Source organism: Prionailurus viverrinus, chromosome D2, assembly GCF_022837055.1.
Source record: "Prionailurus viverrinus isolate Anna chromosome D2, UM_Priviv_1.0, whole genome shotgun sequence".
Taxonomy (NCBI): domain Eukaryota; kingdom Metazoa; phylum Chordata; class Mammalia; order Carnivora; family Felidae; genus Prionailurus; species Prionailurus viverrinus.
Genome location: NC_062571.1, coordinates 8,133,076 through 8,153,387, shown reverse-complemented (window position 1 = coordinate 8,153,387; position 20,312 = coordinate 8,133,076). Strand labels below are relative to the sequence as shown.

The 20,312-nt window shown below is 44.9% G+C and overlaps 1 protein-coding gene across 1 annotated transcript; it reads right to left on the bottom strand.

The window, feature by feature from the left end:
- Positions 1-92: 92 nt before the first annotated feature.
- On the bottom strand, positions 93-19,673 carry LIPM (lipase family member M). Its single transcript, XM_047826508.1, has 9 exons — positions 19,527-19,673; positions 16,534-16,651; positions 11,650-11,848; positions 10,462-10,571; positions 8,060-8,196; positions 7,059-7,205; positions 5,720-5,791; positions 4,171-4,242; positions 93-573 (listed from the first exon to the last, which is right to left on the bottom strand). The coding sequence occupies exons 1-9, from the start codon at positions 19,671-19,673 to the stop codon at positions 304-306; spliced, it is 1,272 nt and encodes a 423-aa protein (XP_047682464.1). The 3' UTR covers positions 93-303.
- Positions 19,674-20,312: the final 639 nt, after the last annotated feature.

The window sequence follows — 20,312 nt, the reverse complement described above, 5'->3', positions numbered from 1 at the left end:
ATGACATAGAGAATCCTAGATAACCTCTAGTGGTCAGGTAAAATTTACCCTTCAGGATGGTAGAATATGACACATGAAACCTATGTTCACCCAATCAATATTTTAATTAGCTGATAAAAATTTAAATGTCAGTTTTAGTGCCAAATACAGGAAATCTCAAGGAATATGTACTATATCTCTGTCCTCCCTTCTCCACCCCCCTACTCATATGGTGGGTTTTCAATTCTGGAAATCCTTAAAATCCTCCATTTAAGGGTTCCCTCTTCCCCGAGGCTTTTCTGAGACTTGTCAGTGTCCACGGTTTCACAATCGGATGCCACACACTCCCTGGGAAAAGCTGGTTTCTTCCTGCTTCATCAGGTGTATGATTTCATTGTACACACGGTGAGGAGCGTCCAAACCCCAGATGAAGTCCACATGTGCCCATTCAGGAATGTTCTTATGGTAGATGAGATTGGTCACCTCGGCCAGCAGTGTCTTCACATCCTCTGGGTTTGAAAGCCAGTCCTGACCCCCCGTCCACATCGCCGTGGGGACCGTCATGTCTCTAACTTTGTACCTTACAGGAGTTGGCTAGAAAAAAGGAACGTAGGTAATGTTTGGGTTTTCAAGCTCACAATTTATATTTCAAATAAACGACAAAAATATGCCACGTGTGGGGTGCCTGGGGGGCTCAGTCGGTTGAGCGTCTGACTCTTGATTTTGACTCAGGTCATGATCTCATGGTTCCTGAGACTGAGTCCAGAGTTGGGTTCTGGGCTGATGGCTCAGGGGCCCGCTTGGGATTCTCTTTCTCCCTCTCTCTCTGCCCCTCCCGCACGCTCTCCCTCTCTCTCTCAAAATAAATAAATAAACAAGCTTTTGAAAAAAATATATGCCATGTGTTGTGAAGAAAGGTGCTCGGGCACCTGCAGCCAAGCAGAAATTCATCAAGAATTTCTGTTCAGCCCCTGCTTGAAGGCACAGTTGGTTAACCTTGCTGGGCCTCAGTTTCTTCATCTGGGAAATGGGGATGACACCTGTAATAACTTAGGAGGTTAAGGGAGAAACCATGTTAGTTGGCTTCCACTTTAAGCATTAATTTTCCATTACTTTTCTTCCTATTAATAAATACTTAACACACACATTATCTTTGGAAGATAATGTTCCTGTCCTTTTAAAGGATGATTTCAGAAATTCCACAAGGCTAGAGGGAAATTTTATATATATATATATATATATGTTTATTATTATTATTTTCAATATAATTATTATATATATAAATTTAAATATAATATATTTTAATATAAATATATATTATATATTATATATTATATATTATATATGTATAATATATGTATGTATATATATGTATGTGTATATATAATATGCACATAATGTATGTGTGTGTATATATAATATACACATAATATGTATATACATGTATGTATGTATGTACACATATATGCATATGTGTACATACATACATGTATACACATACATATATGTGCCTACACATATGTATTTACATACATGTATGTGTACACACATGTACATAAATACATATGGACATACATACATATATATGTGTATATATACATATATATAATATACACATAATAATATGTATATATATATATATACACAATTCTATAGAGAAAGGCAAGAGATTGGAGCCTCACTGAGAAGTCCTTGGAATCTTCACAGAGACTTTCTGGAATAACAGAAAGCCCTTGAGGCAGACCCAAGCTCAAAACCTGGGGAAGTCAATGGCACTGGAACGCAGGTAGTCTGAACCAAGCGAGGTAACAATTAGAGCCCGGTTCCGGTCTTCTATCACCCGAAGAAAAGTATCCAGGATTCCTGATACTTTTCCTTTGTCAAGACGTGCTTCCAGATCATACTGGCTGTCCGAGCCCTGAGGTTGATCAAGCACCTAGAACTCTCCACAGTGAAGTTGAGGCTCATTTCTTCTCAGGAAATCCACTGTGGAGCCAAGGTGTCAACCCAGGCAGTCCTGGTTGACTCTCTGGGGCTTTCTAAGAATTGACAGTTCTGGCCTGAGACTGTGATTTAGAATAAGAAATATATATTTGGTTTCCATCCCCATTTCTGGCACAGAGCTCCTAAAACCCTTGGAGTTTACCAGGTGATGAGAGCCAACAAAGTGTCTTTTGTGAAGTTAATGAGCTGACTTTTGGACTTCACCCAAAGATGGGGGCTGGCCCCCCATTGGACACAAGCACGTGAGGGCTGGAACTTTCAGTCCTGCCCCCAGACCTCCAGGGAGGGGAGAGGGGCTGGAGACGAGTTCCATCGCCAGTGGCCGATAATTGAATCAATCCTGCCTATGTAAAGAACCCTCTATAAACATCCTACATGGTTGGGGACCTTCCTAGCTGGTGAACACGTGGGGATTTGGGAAAGTGGCATGCTAGGAGAGAGCTGGAGGCTCTTTGCCCCTTGCCCACAACCTTGCCCTATACAGCTTTTCCATCTGGCTATTCCTGGGTCACTGTCTTTTGCAATAAATGGGTGATCTAGTAAGTTAAACGTCTGTCTGGTTTCTGCTAGCCAATCCGGCAAATTAACAGAACCCAAGGGGAGGGTTGTTAGATCTTCACTTTATGGCTAGTCGGTCAGAAGCACAGGAACAACCTGGGCTTGAGATTGCCATCTCGCCGGAGGGCACGCTCAGCAAATCGAGCCCTTGATCTGGTGCTGTCTCCAGGTAGTGCCCGAATGAAGTTAAATTGTAGGACCCCAGCTGGTGCCCGGAGAACTGCTTGTTGGTGGTGAGGGGTCTCCCCGCACTCACACACACACAGAGGAATTGAGTGATCGGAACTACCTTCTATAGCCTAACTTCGACACAAAAGTTCGGAGCATTCTATGGTGCCATTAATGCATTTTTCTCTTTTACGTGTGAGAACACTGAACTGAATTCGGGTCGAACTCCAAGGTGCTGTGATTCTACGACACCTTTTTGGCACGCGTGTCTTCCTTTCCTTTCCCTGACCATTTCTAGGGCCTATGTTGCACACGCTGCTTTCTCTAGAATGTAAAACATTTATGTTGATAAAACTATCTTGAAGCTAGACTGCTTTCTCCAAAGGCGTGTTTTAGGAAACAGTGAAGAAGGACCTAATAAAAGGTAGCTGATGGCTCTGATGGAGAATATGCTGGTCAGGGCACTCCCTGTCTGTCCCATTTCTCGGCTTTTTACATCTAGACCCTCAGAGGCTGGCCTCTATCGGGCTCCCTCTCGCTCTATGTTTGCATGGTCAGTATTTGTTTGCACTCACACAGAAGCCAACCAATAATCTTCAGTGGGGATTTCATGCTCAGAAGAGTATCCTAGTCCCTTCAGACTTTCCACAACGGTTAATTTTATCCTGTAGCATCAACTGTGCATTTTCTTAGGTAATGCAATAACCTTCCGTGTTTTTCACTTGCAAATTACAGATTCATTAAAAGTGTGACCAGCAGGACTCTTAAGGGTTATCGAGTCCACTAACTTTTAAAGACGGAGACATGGGGGTCTGTGGAATCAAAAGCAGCTCGCCCAGGACCACACAGAGGGTCATGCAAGAGAAGGGCCCATGGGCATTGAGTGCTCTTTCATGGGCCATGAAGCAGCCTGACCCCTGCCATCTTGACTCATGGTTTTGTTTTTTATTTTTATTTTTTCATCCTAAAAAGATCCTTGTACTGACCACCACAGACGACACTCTTCCCTTCACTAAATCTACCCTGTCCTTGCTCCTTAGAAGCCCAAGAGCCTTCTTCCTGGAGGCAGCCTCATCTAGAAAGTTCTGCTACTCCATCATGAAAGCAGGAGGCCTCTTGGCTAAGCCGTGAACTTCTCTAGTTTCTTTTTTTTTTAAAGTAGACTTCACACCCAGTGGTGCACAACGCTGGGCTTGAGTTCACTCATGGCCCTGAGACCAAGACTTGAGCTGAGATCAAGAGTCTGATGCTTCACTGACCGAGCCACCCAGGTGCCCCTGAACTTCTCTTTTCAAATGGAGTCAAGCCCGAATTGTTAGCTGCTGGTCAAATTCTCATATTTTATTCCCGCCTTGACGAAAAACAAAAACAAAACCAAACCAAACAAAACAAAACAGAAACCCTGCCACGATCACTTCCCTCCCGTTTATTGCCAAAACAGGATGCATTTGGTTTTCTTACCTGATTGCCTTTCTCCAGATTTTTGGTCTCGCTCCCCCAGTCAAACGCCCGGAGTTCCCCAGAGTTCACTGCCTAAAAGGAGACAAACGGACATGGCCTTCAAACGCACCAGACGCATCTGCTACCACCGTCTGTAGTCGGGAGGGAACTGGAGAACCAAGGCTGAGGCTGCTCTTCCATTCGGGGCTAGGATGCTTTCCGGGAAGGCGTAAAGGCAAGAGTGAGGCCCTTTCGGGGAGAAAAACGTACCCGGAAAGCACTTGCCACGTTGTCCTACAACTGCAGGAAGTGCCTGCCCATAGCAGCCCGTGTGCAGTCGGCTGTCCCGCAGGACCAGCCGGCTGCGGCGGGAGAGCGCCCCCTGGCGCTCGCGGTGGGGTGGTGCTCGGAGAAGGCCACCGAGGTACAATCCAGGTCAGAATTCTTCTTTGCTTTTGATAATAAAGTCTCTCTCCCACCCCGCTACCGCCCCCGCCCTGTACACACACACACACACACACACACAGCAATGACCTTAGAAGAACAATCTGACTAGGCTCTAAATCCTTGGAGAAACAGGACCCATATTTATGGCTTTTAAAGGTCCTCATCATATTCTTAAAACTTTCTGCTTGCAGTAGGATCCCTCTGGGATTTTTTGTTCAACAAAGTCGTAGTTTTATTTGTTTACGTGTTCCACGAAGTGGTAGTTGCAGTAGATGAGAATCTAAGGTTAACCACGCTCTAGCTTTCTGTCTTTATCTCCGTCCTTCCTCCGACAGCCAGTCTACGTAGACTCTGCAGTACGTCTCTAACGAGCAATATTAGGTGTGGTGCTTCTCCACGTGTGAAAGGCTAATCAGCATCCACACAGTCCGAGAATCAGTTCTGAGCAATCCGAGATCCACCCGCGGCCCCCAGAGACAGTTCATGTGTCTGGTGATCGGGACTCTCCCGTCTGTGACTGTCGATGAAGTCAGCAGCACAAAGGACTCCTGTGAAAACTTCTTGGGGCATTTAGGTCCTGCCTTCACATTTTTGTCACCACTTGACCGTGCTGCTGGAGGAGCCGAAAAAGAGAATGGAAACGTGATCTCCAGCCTCATCTGTGACGTGTCCAGGGACAGAGAAAGGTCTCTCTTGGACCATCTGAAGTCACATTCTTCAAAAAAAATTTTTTTAGTGTTGATTTATTTTTGAGAGAGAGAGAGGGAGAGACAGCTTGAGCAGGGGAGGGGCAGAGAGAGGGAGACAGAATCTGAAGCAGGCTCGAACTCACAGCTCACGACCTGCGCTGAAGTCGGATGCTTAACCGACTGAACCACGCTGGCTTCCCTGAAGTCACATTCTTAAGGTCCACCCAAGATTCCTTGAGCCATCTCCCTCCCATCTTCCCTCCCATCTCCTGAAAAGATTCACTGCTCTAGATTAAATCCACAGTGGAAACAGCATTGACAGGATCATGTTTCCTGTTGGAATACATGTGAAATAACACTTGCGCAGTCAAAAGGACATCCTTCGACTACTTCAGACAAGACGCACAGACCCTCAGCCAAGGCGACGTTCCTACCTGGCTCCAGTGTAGGATATTTTGCACAGACGTCCCGGCGGGCGTATGCGCCACGTACACGTTTGCTCGGCTCTGTAACAAAGCACGGGTGGTTTGTGGGGCGTGGGAAAACTCACGAGATGTGCACCTTGACAAGACCACATCTCCAGGGGGTCAGAGTAAGACATGGGAACATCGTTAGTTTAGCAGCAATTATCTACGAAACAGACATATACACATGCACATAAATTTTAAAAATGCCACTAAGTGTATTCTCAGGCACCTGTATTTTTTCATCTGAGAACAGCTTCTCTTTAGACATCTGACTTCTTCTAAAAGCTTGACTAAGATCATTAAGCATGAGGGCTCTAGAACCGGGTCTGTATTCAAATCCCACCTCTGTCATTCAATTTGGGAGTTCTTTAATGCATTATATATTTGATTAATTAATTCTTTAGGTATTTAATGCATTAAGTCTCAGGATACTAGTCTATAAATGGACGTATTGATAATACCTGTCTCATAGGGTTGTTATAGGGAATCACTTAGCCTGGCATATAATAAATGGTAGCTATTAATCATATTATTAATAAAAAAGGGAAAAAAAATCTTTAGGAGTGAAAGACGTATGCCCCCGGCTGCTGGGAGTGTGGCTCGCACACTGTTGGACTTCCTTGGAGTTGGGGGAGGGGGGGGGGTCCCAGTTGCAGAGAGCTGTCCTGCCCAACATCTCCCCCGGTGACATCTGTAGTAAGTGATGGGTTGAAGCGGGATTATAAAGACCAACCCCTTCACTCTGACTTGGGACAGCTTGGAAGGGTCATCTGATATTCACATCAACCGAGGTTCCCACCGAGACCCCATAGCGACTTGACGCTTTCAGTCTACTGAATCCTGCTTCCTTCCCTGCCCTGGGTGACATCCCAAGGGTCTCCCTCCAAATCATTCTGCACACTAGTCTCCAACTCAGATGGTGCTTTCTGAGGAAGCCCGCCAGCGACCCCACCAACGGTGGCTATGCCTAAGCTGAACGGAGATTCCGAGACGTCCCCTTAAACTACAAACTGGAAGGACCTACGGAGAAAGAAGAGGTGTGTGATGTCTGGCAGTTAACTCACCGCAGTAGAGCTGCTCTCACACCTGTTCCATCCATAATCTACGAAGTTAGTATCTAGCAATGCCCTTACCTCAACCTTGACTCAGCCCGTGGTGAAGTATTTTCTGCGTGTTAGTATGATTTGAAGAAAACCGAATTAGTTCGTGTATGTCATTTCTCTAAGCCTGCCCTGTAGTAGCTCACTTACAGGGACTGAGACCGATCACTCCTAGTGGAAACAGGATTTATTAGGCTCCCACTTACCATGTTCATATTGTTGGCGTTAAATCCTCCCAGAAGTAACATGACATTGCTACAAATCTGATCAATAATCATCTGACCACACAGGTAAATAACAAACTGTCTGAAGAATCTGGTCTGGTACAGAAATTCTTTTTTGCCAAACAGCCCCTGTAAAAATATGAAATGGGGTAGTAGTTATTACATTAGAGTTCAAAAGAAGTGAGTCTAATTTAAAAGCATACAGATCTTCCTCAGCTTACGATGGAGTTATGTCCCCAATAATACCCCATCATAAGCTGAAAATACCCAAAGTCAACAATGCACTTAATACACTTAACCTACTGACATCATAGCTCAGCCCAGCAGACCTTAAACATGATCAGAATGCTTATATTAGCCTACGGTTGGGCAAAATCACCTAACACAAGGTCTATTTTATCTATTTATTTTAAAGGAGATTTAAAAATATTTATGTATTTATTTTGAGAGAGAGAGAGAGTGCACACAAGCAGGGAAGGGGGAGAGAGAGAGAGAGAGAGAGAGAGAGAGAGAGAGAATCTCAAGCAGGCTCCACACTGTCCACATGGAGCCCTATGTGTGGCTCAAACCCATGAACCGTGAGATCAAGACCTGAGTGGAAATCAAGAGTCGTACGCTTAACTGACTGAGCCACCCAGGTGCCCCAACACCTATTTTATAATAAAGTGTAATTTATTGGGTACTGCGCCGAAAGTGACAAACAGTGGCTGTGTGGGGACAGAAGGGTGGTAAGTGTATCATTCGTTGACCCTCGTGACCCTGTGGTTGCCCAGGAGCTGTGGCTGCCGAGAAAGGATCGTACCAAATGTCACTAGCCCAGGAAGAGATCAACATTCAGAATTCAAAGTATGGTTTCTAGTGAATGCTTTCGCGCCGTCATAAAGTCGAAAGATCATTGTGTCGATTTTATATTCTGTGTGTCGTGGCAAATCGGGTTGGAGACCCTTCTACACAGACAGGAAGTTCTCTGAGGACTCACATACCTTGATCATCATATCCGGCAGCAGCAAAAATTTGGTGCCAGGACTTTTGGCGTGTTTGACAGTGGCTATGGGTGCTAAAGCAAAATACATTTTGATTTTCTGAGCCAGTTCTGGCATGGTGGAAAAAGCAATAAAGCCTACAAAAGAAGAGATACGTCAGTGTGGATATTGAATCTCCTAAAACCCGTAAAATACTGATTTCACTCTGGTCAAGTTATTTCAGGAACTCTGTGCGATGGTGTCTTAACCGTCCCAGGGAAATACAAGCTCCTTAAAAGGGGGAAACACCAGCCGCCAAAACACCTCTGTGTCCCCTAAGACATCTTGCAAACACTTTCCAACTAGTAGGTTCTCATTACATTACCGAATGGACCTATTGAGTCCAAGAGTACGGACTCTGAGAACATATATATGTAGAGGGAAGTAACTGTGTGCTAGACACTTTTCAGGGGACTTTTGTAGCTCTTCCTTCATTTAATTCTGACTCTTGCGAGGGAGGTATTGAGGCAAATCTCTGCTTTACGGTGAAAGAGGTTGAGCGTTAGAGAAATCACCTTGTTTATTGGTAATGAGCATGTTCCGTAATATAATGGGTGTTGGGAGAGCAGGGTTTACGCTGGTCTCCTTGACTCCTACCTTTTCTGGAGCCCAAACTGTAATGTAATCTAAGTTGTCTCGTGAACTGGGTTTCAACTCTTATTTTTGTCGTAGACTAGGTCTGGGACCCTGGCTAGCCAGTCCGTGCCTCGGTTTCGCTATCTATGAAACAGTCCAAATTACCACCGTGTAGGGGAGATCTCTGTGGAGCCTTGGGGAGGAAAAGGGGCCTTTTAAAGCCAGGGCAAGGTCATTGAGTTTGAAATACTCTGTGCACTCAGGTATTTGCAGCTTGAGCGGTAGGGGGCAGGGCAGACGGAAACCAGTATCACGTGACTTCCTCCCGTCCCCAGAAGGTGAGTATTCACGAAGAGCACTTCCTTCTCAACTTCTCCCTCCCTGTGATTAGGTTTGCCAGCCACAGGCCAAGGCAGGTTCAAGAGTAACTCACTCGTAGCGTTTGCCCTCCCAGCTGTAGGTCCTATCGCAGGACGGAGCCGGAACGCCATTAAACTGTAGTCCAGCTTCACTGTGACCCTCTCTGAACTCCCTCGAATGTCAAGTTTGAGAACTCCCGCTAACCTCCCCCAGTGATACTTCTCTTTCTGCAAATCAAGTACAAGTTTTCTGTAGGAACAGCTCCACGGTTGACCACCGGAAGAGTCCTGTGCTTTTTTGGCCCCCTTTTTCTTCTCGAAATAGCCTTTGGCCTCATCAGTAGCACCTTGGTCTTAATGTCATGCTGGACAATTTGCGTGTAGAGAAGAGAAAATCTCAAGGGCCTCTGGACATTAGAGCAAGGGCAGGCACTAACACCCCAACTTTCTTTCTGAGAAGTGTGTGGGGAGACGGGAGCGTCACCGCAACCGGTTAATGTTGTTGAAAAATCCAGAGGAGAAAACGTGGAAGTCAGACTCTTCATTGGCCAGAGAGCACCAAATAAAAAGAAGCCCACTGAACACCTGCCCCGAATTCCAGGAGGTGCGCTTACCTGCCTTCTCAGAGCCCCATACCCTGGCCGTCACCTTCGGGTTCGGCTCGGGGTGAACTCTCTCAGCCCTCCCGGGACAGCCTTCCCCTCACGGCCTGCGCCGGGCCCCTCCTGCTCTCCCCTTGTCCTGATCTAAGCCAAACACACTTTTCCTACTGGTTTCGGTCTGAGACGAGGCGGGAGGCCGCAGACTGCACTCCCGTCTCCCCGGTAGATGACCTGTATCCCGCAGGGGCTGTGCGTTACGGTCTCTCGCAAGTGCAGCGAATGCAAAAGGACAACAGCACAAAATTCCAGGCGTTGTCCTTCGAAGGAAAGGAAAAAGACCTGGATAAAATCCCCCATCACTGCTGTCCGCAGCGGGACGACAATGCTTGCTGTGTATTGAATTGCAGGTATGCTCTGGGCCAGAAACGGCTCTGAGATGAAATCCCTGCCTTCCCAGACCTTGTATACATTACCATTGAATAGTCCAAACTACCTCTAACTCTGCTAAGAAGGAGTGATTATCACCATCTTACAGATGAGGAAACCGAGACCCGAGGGGCTGGATAATTGGCTCAAGGACATTCAGCTACGAGGCCCCAGAGCCAGATGGGATCTAATTCCACATCTGTCCGCCTCGAAAGCCCTCGCTCTTTCTACCACACCACAAGCTTCTCTCAGCTCAACCCCTGGTTTCCCACGGCCCTCGGAGTGGGAAGAGGATGGGGTCAGTTTTGAGACGCGTGTCGGATGACGGATCCCAGGCAGAGCCACTCGCACCGCCTGCCCGCATTTCTGACTGTACAAACCTGCTTTCCTTCGAACCTACCCATGGTAGTGCCCTGTGAATAGCCGACATAATAGATCTTTTCCTGGCCGGTTTTCTGCAAAATAAAGTTTATGACTGCAGGAAGGTCAAACCTAGCCATCTCATCATAACTATAAGGGGGGAAAAGACAAAGTTACATGAAAAATTATAATCAGAAACGACAAAAGCAGCCCCGGGGTTTACAAACAAGCCCCCGAGGCGTCATCCCCACAGGCCTGTTACTGTGCCCCTCACAACCCTCAGAATGGACTTGTTTCACACCCGGGACACATGGGGGCCTCTGGGGCCACCAGCTATTTGCACACTGCTGTTTTCTCCAGATGTGATCGCAGAGCAGTAATCATCTTCCGTGGATGTTTACTGAGCACACGACTTACCTCCCAGTGGAGGCGTCCTGTTACACAGTTAGTAGAACAGCACAGGGCCGTGCACATTCATTTGTATGGAAAGGATTGAAAATGCTGCGGGGCCCTTCTCTGATCACATGGATAAAGAGCAGGTTGAATGCCAATAGGTACTTTAAATAAAAACGTTAAAAACCTTTCGTAAGAGTGTGAGATATGTATTAGTTAAATTGATGGTCCCTAAGACTTCATGATTTCCCTCATATCTTTTTTTTTTTTCTTTGAGAGAGAGCGAGAGAGTGAGAGAGCATGAGTGGGGAGAAGCATAGAGAGAAGGAAAGAATCCCAAGCAGGCTCCGTGCTGTCAGCACAGAACCCAGTGCGGGGCTCGAACTCACAAACTGTGAGATCATGACCTGAACTGAAACAAAGAGTTGGATACTTAACGGACTGAGCCACCCAGGCACCCCGAGTTTCCCTTATGTCTTTAATGTTGCCTGATCTCATCACTTTCTGGGTATCAGTCCTTGTCATTACTCAGGAGGGAGTTAGCCCCAGGATGTGCATCTACAAGGAAATGGACCTACATCTTCTCTCCTCCCAGTCTCAACCACCTGACAACAACCACCACTTTTAGCCAGACCCACCTTCTACTTGGGAAACCCGATCTTCCCCACTCCTCCCCTCAAAGAACCCCTAGTGAAACTAAAACAATTGAGGGACATCACGGTAGGATATTGATGAGCCAACCAAGGTAAATTATCCAAATGCTAGAAGCCATATTCTTTATCCAGTTCTCCCAAAGACATCCATGTCCGCCTCCACTCTCAACACTGTCGTGTACCTGAAAGCCCAGAACTCATCTTGGTCAATGGAGAGGGTCTTGTGTTTCCGAGACCAGGTGTTTCCCCGGCTGTTCCCCAGCCACACGTCAAAACCAGCATCGGCCAGAATGAAGCCCAGGCTGTTGTTGGGAAGGTTGGAAATCCAGTTGCTGGCGTCTCCAAGCAGGCCGTGCTGCAGGAACACCACAGGCTTGGAACCTACACGGGAGAGAATTTCAGCCACGTGAAATGTTCTCCACCTTTCTTGTTACCCTCTAGGGTGTAAGGGCTTTCAAGGCCAAAGGACCTGTGTTCAAATTTTGATTTAGCTGCTTGCCAGATGGATTGTGTTGGTTGGTCACTCAACCTCTCTGCTTCTTGATTTCCTCATCAGAAGAGCAGGATTTTTGTTATGATTAAGTAAAATAGTGCACAAGGGGCAGATGGGGCCATGCCGGGCATAGAGAAGAGATCAATAAAGTTCAGCGTCCGTTGTGGTCTTTGTGTAGTTTTTACTATCACTAGATGTGTCTGGGCACCACAGAGGACATTGGAAGTGTCCTGGAGGCAGTATAGTATCATGATTAAGATAATTGTGTAATGACAAATATAATTATCTATCATCTACTTTTAAATGTATATATAATTTATTATTATAAAATTATATATAGATGTATGTTTCGCATATACCATATATGTAATGGTTTAATGATTATGGGCCCTTCATGTCAAAAGGATTCATTAGCCAGCTTGAAGAAGTTCCCACTTCTCAAATATGGGAACCTTTGAGACTCAAAATAAATAAGGACAGCAGTAAGTTATATCCCAGTGAATACATTAAGAATGCCTAAGACTATATTGATACCCACCAATAAAAGAATAAACAAATAATTAGAGAGGGAAAGAAAAGCTCTTACTTACAGTAAAATATCAATAAATATGGAAAGATTGATGGCCTTATAAAATCATCAGGGGATGCTAAAATCAGTGGGTAAAAGTTCAGCGAGATATAGTATATTTACATTATCTGAAAGTATCTCCTCAAAAATTATTTGTTAGTTACAAAGGGGAAAATGTTGGATTCAGAATAGAAAACCCGACAGACTCTACCTTAACAAAATTGTTAGAGAGCTAATATCGCTAAAGGGAACAGGACCAGTCATTTATGCCATTCACAAACATTAACTCAAAATGTATTAAGACTTAAACGTGAAGCCTGAAACCATAAAATGCCTAGAACTAAACATAGGGGAAAATCTCCTTGACATTAGCCTTGGCGCTGATGTTTTTGGATAAGACACCAAAATCACAAGCAACAAAACCAAAAATGAACAAGTGCGACCGAGTCAAGCTAAAAATCCGCTGCAGAGCAAAGGAAACGCCCTCATAGTGAAAAGACAACTCACAGAATGGGAGCTAATATTTGCAAACCATGTATCTGATAAGCAGTTAATATTCCCGAATAAAAAGAACTCGTACTACTCAACAGCAAAAAAAGCCCATCTGATTGAAAAATGGGCAAACGACCTGAAAGGGCATTTTGCCAAAGGCGACATACGAATGTTCAACAAGCACATGAAAATGTGCTCAGCATCACTCATCGTCCGGGAAATGCAAATCAAAACCACAATGAGCTATCACCTCACAACTGTTCGAAAGGCTGTTATAGAAAAGAAGGAGCAACCAGGACGTTGAGAATATTGGGGAAAAGGGAACCCTTGTACACTTGGGTGGTAACATAAATTGCTACCGCCATTAGGGAAAACAATATGGAGGTTCCTCAACAGATTAGAAATAGAACTACCAGATAAACCAGCAACTACACTTCTGGGCATATGTTCAAAGGAAATAAAACCAGTGCAATCTCAAAGAGATATCTACATTTTCATGTCCATTGCAGCATTAAAAGATTGGAAACAACCTAAGTATCTGTTGACTGAGGAATGCATAAAGATGTGGTGTCTGTGTGTGTGTGTGTGTGTGTGTGTGTGTGTGTGTAATTTAGCCATTTGTGACAAACATGGATGAAACTAGAGGACATTATGCTAAGCAAAATAAGTCAGGCAGGGAAAGACATACTGTATAATCTCACATATATGTGGCATCTGAAAAAAAAAAGAGTTGAACTCCTAGAAACAAAGAATACAACAGTGGTTACCAGGGACTGAGGGGTGGGGGAAATGGGCTAATATTGGTTAAAGGGTACACGTCTTCATCTATAAAATGAGCAATTCCTGGGTAGCTAATGTATAGCAGGGTGGCTATAATATTAATAGTAATATTAATATGAAGGTAATAATAGGTAATGTCAATAATATTATCAATAGGTAATAGGTAATATCAGTAATATTATCAATAATAGGTAATATCAAGCTAATAATATTGCATTTGCTAACAGAATAGATCTTAAGCATTCTCACTACAAAAAAAAACATAAGTAAAATAAAATGGTAACTCTTGGGGGTGATGGATGTGCTTGCTAATTAACCTGCTTGTGGCGATCAGTGCATAATGTATCAGAGCAAACCATCACACTGTGCACTTTAAATATATACAATGTTGTCAATTATGCATCCATAAAGCTGGGGAGAAAAGAAGAATATTTTTTAATAAAGCGAATATCACCAGTATCGGGACAAGCCGTTATCATGTGCTCCAAAATATGACACATTGAGGGCACACCTCTGCTTCTGTGGCATTCCCGCCAAAATGTATAACCTGCATCCCATCATGAAGAAACGCCAGACAAAACAAATTGGAGAGCGTTCTGTAATAACTGTCCAAAACGCTTTTAAAAAATGTCAAAGGCAAAGAGACAAAACCTGAGAAATTGGTTCAGTTTATAAAGGAGAACCCCCCCCCCAAAAAAAAACCCCACAAAACATGACAACTAACTGTGGCATACGACCCTGGATTAGATTACTGACCAGGGATAAAAGCAAATATAAAGGACTTTGGTATAACTGACATAATTGTAATATGGGATATGCAGTAGGTAATAACATCAATCATTCAATTTCCTACCTTTTGAGAAATGTGCTGTGATGAGAGAAAAGAACATTTTTAGTGAAGGCGATCAGGGTACCACCTAGCCTCCTAGGGGATTTTCTCCTCGAAGAAAGGCCTCCTCGAAGAGGCCAATAGAAGCTGCAGAAACAACACTGGCCACGAGAGGGGAGTATTCTGCATCAACTGGACCCAAAAGGCAGGTGGATGCACTGAACTCCAAACTCGCGTGTGACGAGTGAACAGTCTAAGTAAACAGGATGTGAGGAAACAAATTCCATTCATGAATGGGGGCTGCAGGTGATTCGTGAGCTTAGGAACTGCCACAGTCACTCGATCGCTCAGAAGAGCTGTGCCTGGTTTACGTCCTAGGATTAGCGGGGCTTGGTGAGAAGTTCTTTCTGCAACTCCCGGCTACTTGTTTATTTGTATAAAATTCATTAAAATCCACTCACTCAGTCCACGTATGTTTATTGGCATCTAGAACGTGTGTGGCACTCTTTTAGGCACTGGCTGTGTAGCCTTCAACAGAATAAAGTCCCAGTTCCCGATGAGTTTACATTCTGGTTGGGGGAGACAGATCGTGAATAAGTAAATATCTATCCCACCAGCTGACAGGTGCTATAGGGAAAAGGAAGCATGATAAAGCGGCGAGAGCCTGCTAGGTGGCAAAGGGCTGCTATTTTGAAAAGGGTGGTTAGGGAAAGAAGATGATTGAGAGGACCTAAATGAAGGCCCGGGCAGACTGTGTAGCTATCTGATGAATTAGCGGTCCAGAGGGAGCACGGTTAAGTTCAAAGGCACCGAGGTTGGGGCATGCTGAAGATATATCAGGCAGGGTTGTGCAGCTGGCTTAAAACAAGTTGGTTTTCAAAAAGCCGCACAAGTGTAAGTTGCAATAAAACAGAACCCTAAAGCCTGTTCACACCAAAGACAATAGCATTCACCCAGCCTTCCCTGGTTCTAGTTAAGAACATGGGCTAGAGCGGCAGACGGATCTTGATTTGAGTGTGGGTTTTGCAACATTCTAGCAAGTGCTAGCACAGGCTTTCTGGACAAGTTACTTAACCTCTGTGAGGGGCAGTTTCTTAGGAGTATTGTGAAAGTTAAATGAGACGAATGCAAATAAAACACGTAGCCATGTACCTGGCGTTTAGAAAGAACACAATATGAAATTATATTATCTGTACTCATCACAAATAATGTAGTTGCTGTTATACACGTAGAGCTAGAGTATTCAAAGGAACAGAGCCAAATGGAGGCAGAGGGTGGGCACACTTTCATTGGTAAGGAACGCGCGAATTTTTTAAAAACCAGCATGAGCTGAAAATCCTATATACAAAGAATGGGATTATATGAATTGTAGAAAGGTCTAACAAATTTTAAATGTACACGTGTTGCCTGATTTTTAAAAAATTTTGGTGAGAAGTTGGGCAATATCTCAAATACTTAAAGTGCTGTTCGGATGGGAGATAGAGTGTGCAGGGGTGGGTGTGAGATGCCATATTGAAATTTGCATTCTTCATGAGCAGGGCCTGGTGTGGTCTGGTCAAAAGACTGTCAGTGAATATTCTAGAACGTCTATATAAAAGGAGTTTGGGGATGGGTTATATGCTAGAAGGGGTCAAGGAATGGACCTTCCTGGAAGGTTTTTTTGTTTTTGTTTTTGTTTTTGTTTTTTAGGCAACCACTATGTTTCTTTGAGATAATTGGAGATATTTGGATTAATGGAGTGGTTGTGATGGAGATTATGGGGGGTAGTGAAGCTATCTTTTGACCCGAACAATGGGCTCCAGTCTGGAACAAGAACACAGACTCCCCTCTACACACCCAAATCACAAGGAAGTCATTACTGTAGGGAAGGCTGCCATATTGGAGGGGCATGGGGTGAATCATACCTGTCTTCTTAAGTTTCGTTAGGCCTTGAGGAATTCTGTTAACAGAAAGGATATACCCATCTTCTGTCACGACTTCATACTCTTCCCAGGGATAGCCTTGATGTTGGATGATTTCACTCTAAGGAAAAAGCACAGTGTCTTTTGAGTTCAGTTCTGTATGGCTATACTCTCAATAGTTCAAAAGTAGTTAGTAGATTCCTTGACCTGGAAGATGTGGACAAGACGTCCCTTCTGTTCCCTAGTTAAGCATGTTACCTTAGAAAAACTAGCCACCAACACTACCACCAGATTTCTTTGCCTTTAATGTGGAGAACGGACCAGAGCAATGGTTCTCAAAGTGTGGGCCCTGGACCCAAAGCATCAGCATCACTTGGGAACTTGTTAGAGTTACAAGTGATCCGTTTCCCTCCACAACTATTGAATTGGGAACTGGGAGGGATTTGTGGTTTAACGAGCTCCTTCGGAAATTCTGATTCACCCTAATGTTTAAGAACCACTGGACCAGAATACTGATTCCAAAGCCTGAGTGGACATCAGAATTATCTGGGGCACTTAAATGTACAGCTATCTGGGCCCACTTCAGGTTAGGGATCAGGTAATTCTAATGCAGTCAATGCAGACATCTGTCCCAGGAGAGCTTATGAGAACCCTTAGACCATGGAATTTCCTAAGGTTCTTTTCAGATCTAAAAACCACAGACTCGGGACACCTAGGTGGCTCATCCAGTTGGGCATCTAACTCTTGGTTTCAGCTCAGGTCATGACCCCAGGGTCACGGGATTGAGACCTCGGTCGGGCTCTGCTCTGGGTGTGAGACTGCTTAAGATTCTCTCTCCCTCTCTCTCTGCCCCTCCCCTGCTCATGCTTTTTAAAATACAATACAATAAATACAATAAATACAATACAATAAAAACCACAGACTCAAGAACAGCAGTTCTTAACATTTTTAGGTCAAGGATCCCTCGGTGAATTCGAGGAGAACTATAAAAAGGAATACACACATGGACACACAAACACGTTTTTGTGTATACTTTCAGGAGTTCCTGATTTCTTGTTGCCTGTGTATGGACCCCTGTTTAAGGACCCCTACTCTACACAGTTATCACATGTAAAAGGTCTTTGTGAAATACGAGGCTTCAGAAATCTCCGTATCTTCACTATTCCTACCCACTGTCATTACCCAGAGGAGGGAATTATTTCTATCAGCTGCTGCGTTAAAAGGACCGATAGAGGAGAAAGCCGGGACTGAAATGCCCAGCATAGTACCTGAGGAAAAGCCTAGTAGTGGAGAGAAAGTCCCTGAGGTCCCATTGCTTGACTTTTAATCCTGGTTTGAACACTGATACACAAACTAGCTGTACGATTATTAGTTAACTTGTCCTTGTTCCTCAATTTATAAACCTATAAATGAGGTATGCCCATGGTTTATACTCCATGGGGTTCTTGCAAGGAATGTGAAGAGATAATGCACATATAACACTCACTAGATTACCTGGCACATAGTAGGTGTTTAATGCACATTAGCGACTACTGTAACTAAACATCACGCCCACCCTCTCAAGTAACTACTATTCATTTTGCAGATGTGAGGTTAAGAGACCTTTTTTCAGAAAAAACTTCCTGAATTCTCTGGATTGGGTCCCCCTATTTTATGTTTTCTTCTTTGATTTCACTGCTCTTGTCATTAGCAATTGAGTGTCTATTTTCCCTGCTGGACGGTATAGCTCCATGAACTAGGGTCTTTTGGTATCCTTAGATCTCTGTAACCTAGTGATTAGCACATATCAAGGGCCTAATAGGTGCTCAGTTAACACCAGCTAGAAAACCACACGCATGAAGCCAGCTGTCTACCAAAACATAGGAGAGACTATACCCGTGTAAATCAGTATACGGAATCAAATCCGTTCAGACTCCGAACCGCTTATATTTCATTTCTTTGAATCGAAACCAGTAATCATATGAATTTCCTACTTTACTTTGCCTCTCCATGCATGAACTCTCAATGGCAGAGTCGGTTCAATGGATTTTAGTATTAGGGCTCCTAAGGTCCCAAGGGCGCCCGGCGCTGGGCACACCCAGTGGGTGAGGCCAGGGAGACCGGCTCTGTCTATGGCTAGAGAGATTCCCTCTAATTACTCAGAGGAATGTGTGTGGGACCTTCGCCGGGCCAGGAGGGAGGAGGGAGCCTCTCCTCACCTGGGAGGGTTCACTGTGCAGTGGTTAGAGTGATGAGGCTTGTGTTCGGGCAGGCCTGGACTGAAGTTGAAGCTATGCTACCTGCCAGTGGTGTGGCCCAACGGATGCTCCTCATAGCCTCTTTATTCTGTTTCTTGATTTGAAATACGGGGATGATCCTACCTACTGCAGGGGGGCAGTGAGGAGGACACGGCCCCTCTGCCGTTTTCATGACAGTATCTGCGACGGGATACGCACAGCTTGATGAAGGGCGCTGCTGAGCTCCACTAAGAGCTCGAAAGTGAGCTGAAAACTTCTCTGGGATGCTTAAAAAGTCGTCACGCCGTTCATGAGTTCTACCCCTCTCTAGATTTCCTCCGGGACCTCTTATTGCCAGCCAACCGAGTGACCGATCCAAAAGCGGGTAAGGAGAATACACCAGAACGGGCACAGGATGTGACGAGGAGCAGGTGTCCTGACAGTAAGGAGTGAGAAGCGAGACCCTTCTGATCCACACGAGATGCCACAGTGGTTTCTCTGCTCCTAAAATGAGCCTAAGAATCCAGGAAAGAGTTAAGTTGTGCTCGAAGCAAAAGGATTAAGCCACTCGCCCAAATTCACTGAATTTGTTCAAGGAGAATGCAGGCTTACTCACTCACTGGCTTTCTTCCCAGTACCGTGTACTGGTCCATGAGTACGCTCTGCCAGCAAAAGTCACGACCACACATAAATATAATATATAATGCAGATAATACGCAGTGCAAAAGTTAACGTGGGAGCCACGTCATTTCCCCCCAAGCGTGGAAAATCCCAACTTACAATATTCATGAATGCTTCTGGGTCCGCTGCTTTAGTCGGCATACCTCCCGAATTCACATTTCTTTGGAACAAATATGCCACCACAATCAGAAGCCACATCTCCGTCCTGTGTGAGACAATCCACACTCTTGACAAGAGTTTTGACATGATCCAACATCTGCATGTGTGTGTTTTCCCGGCGATGGAACAACCGGTTCTAATGTCAGAAGGATCTGGAGGTTTAAACACTGTTTGCTGAGTGTCCCATCTAGGACGCTTCCCCCCAATTCTGAGACAGATTCAACAAGCTTGGTTGACAGGAAGGAAAGAACACCAAGTGGACTGGCAACGTGGCCGAGGATGTCCCAATGCCACCAGGCCCCTCCTACCGCTCACACGGCTCAAACTCACCAATCCTCACCTTCTAGGTGTGGGGAACTTTCTTTGATGCAACCTGGAATTATGTGCACGTGATACAGCCCATAAAACCTCTGTTCTTCATCATCAGGAAATAAGAACCATAGGGAAGATCATTTTTCTTTTATTCCTAGTTTTTTTTTGTTAATGTTTCTTTATTTTTGAGAGAGAGAGGGGTGGGGGAAGGGGCAGAGAGAGACAGAGACAGAATCTGAAGCAGGCTCCAGGCTCTGAGCTGTCAGCACAGAGCCTGACATGGGGCTCGAACCCACGAACCGCCGAGATCATGACCCCAGCCAAAGTTGGACGCTTAAGTGACTGAGCCACCCAGCTGCCCCCCCTTTTCTCCCCTAGTTTTCAATCTCTCTTCCAAGGGTGGAATCCAGTCGG

Bases quoted from the DNA above. Each gene is read 5' to 3' on its own strand.
- LIPM (XM_047826508.1), bottom strand. From the start codon at position 19,673: ATGTCAAAACTCTTGTCAAGAGTGTGGATTGTCTCACACAGGACGGAG. The intron at 5,792-7,058 runs GTAAGTGGGAGC...GCTTTGTTACAG, and splicing joins ACGCCAACAATATGAACATG to AGCCGAGCAAACGTGTACGT. The intron at 4,243-5,719 runs GTAGGAACGTCG...GTCTCCTTTTAG, and splicing joins ATATCCTACACTGGAGCCAG to GCAGTGAACTCTGGGGAACT.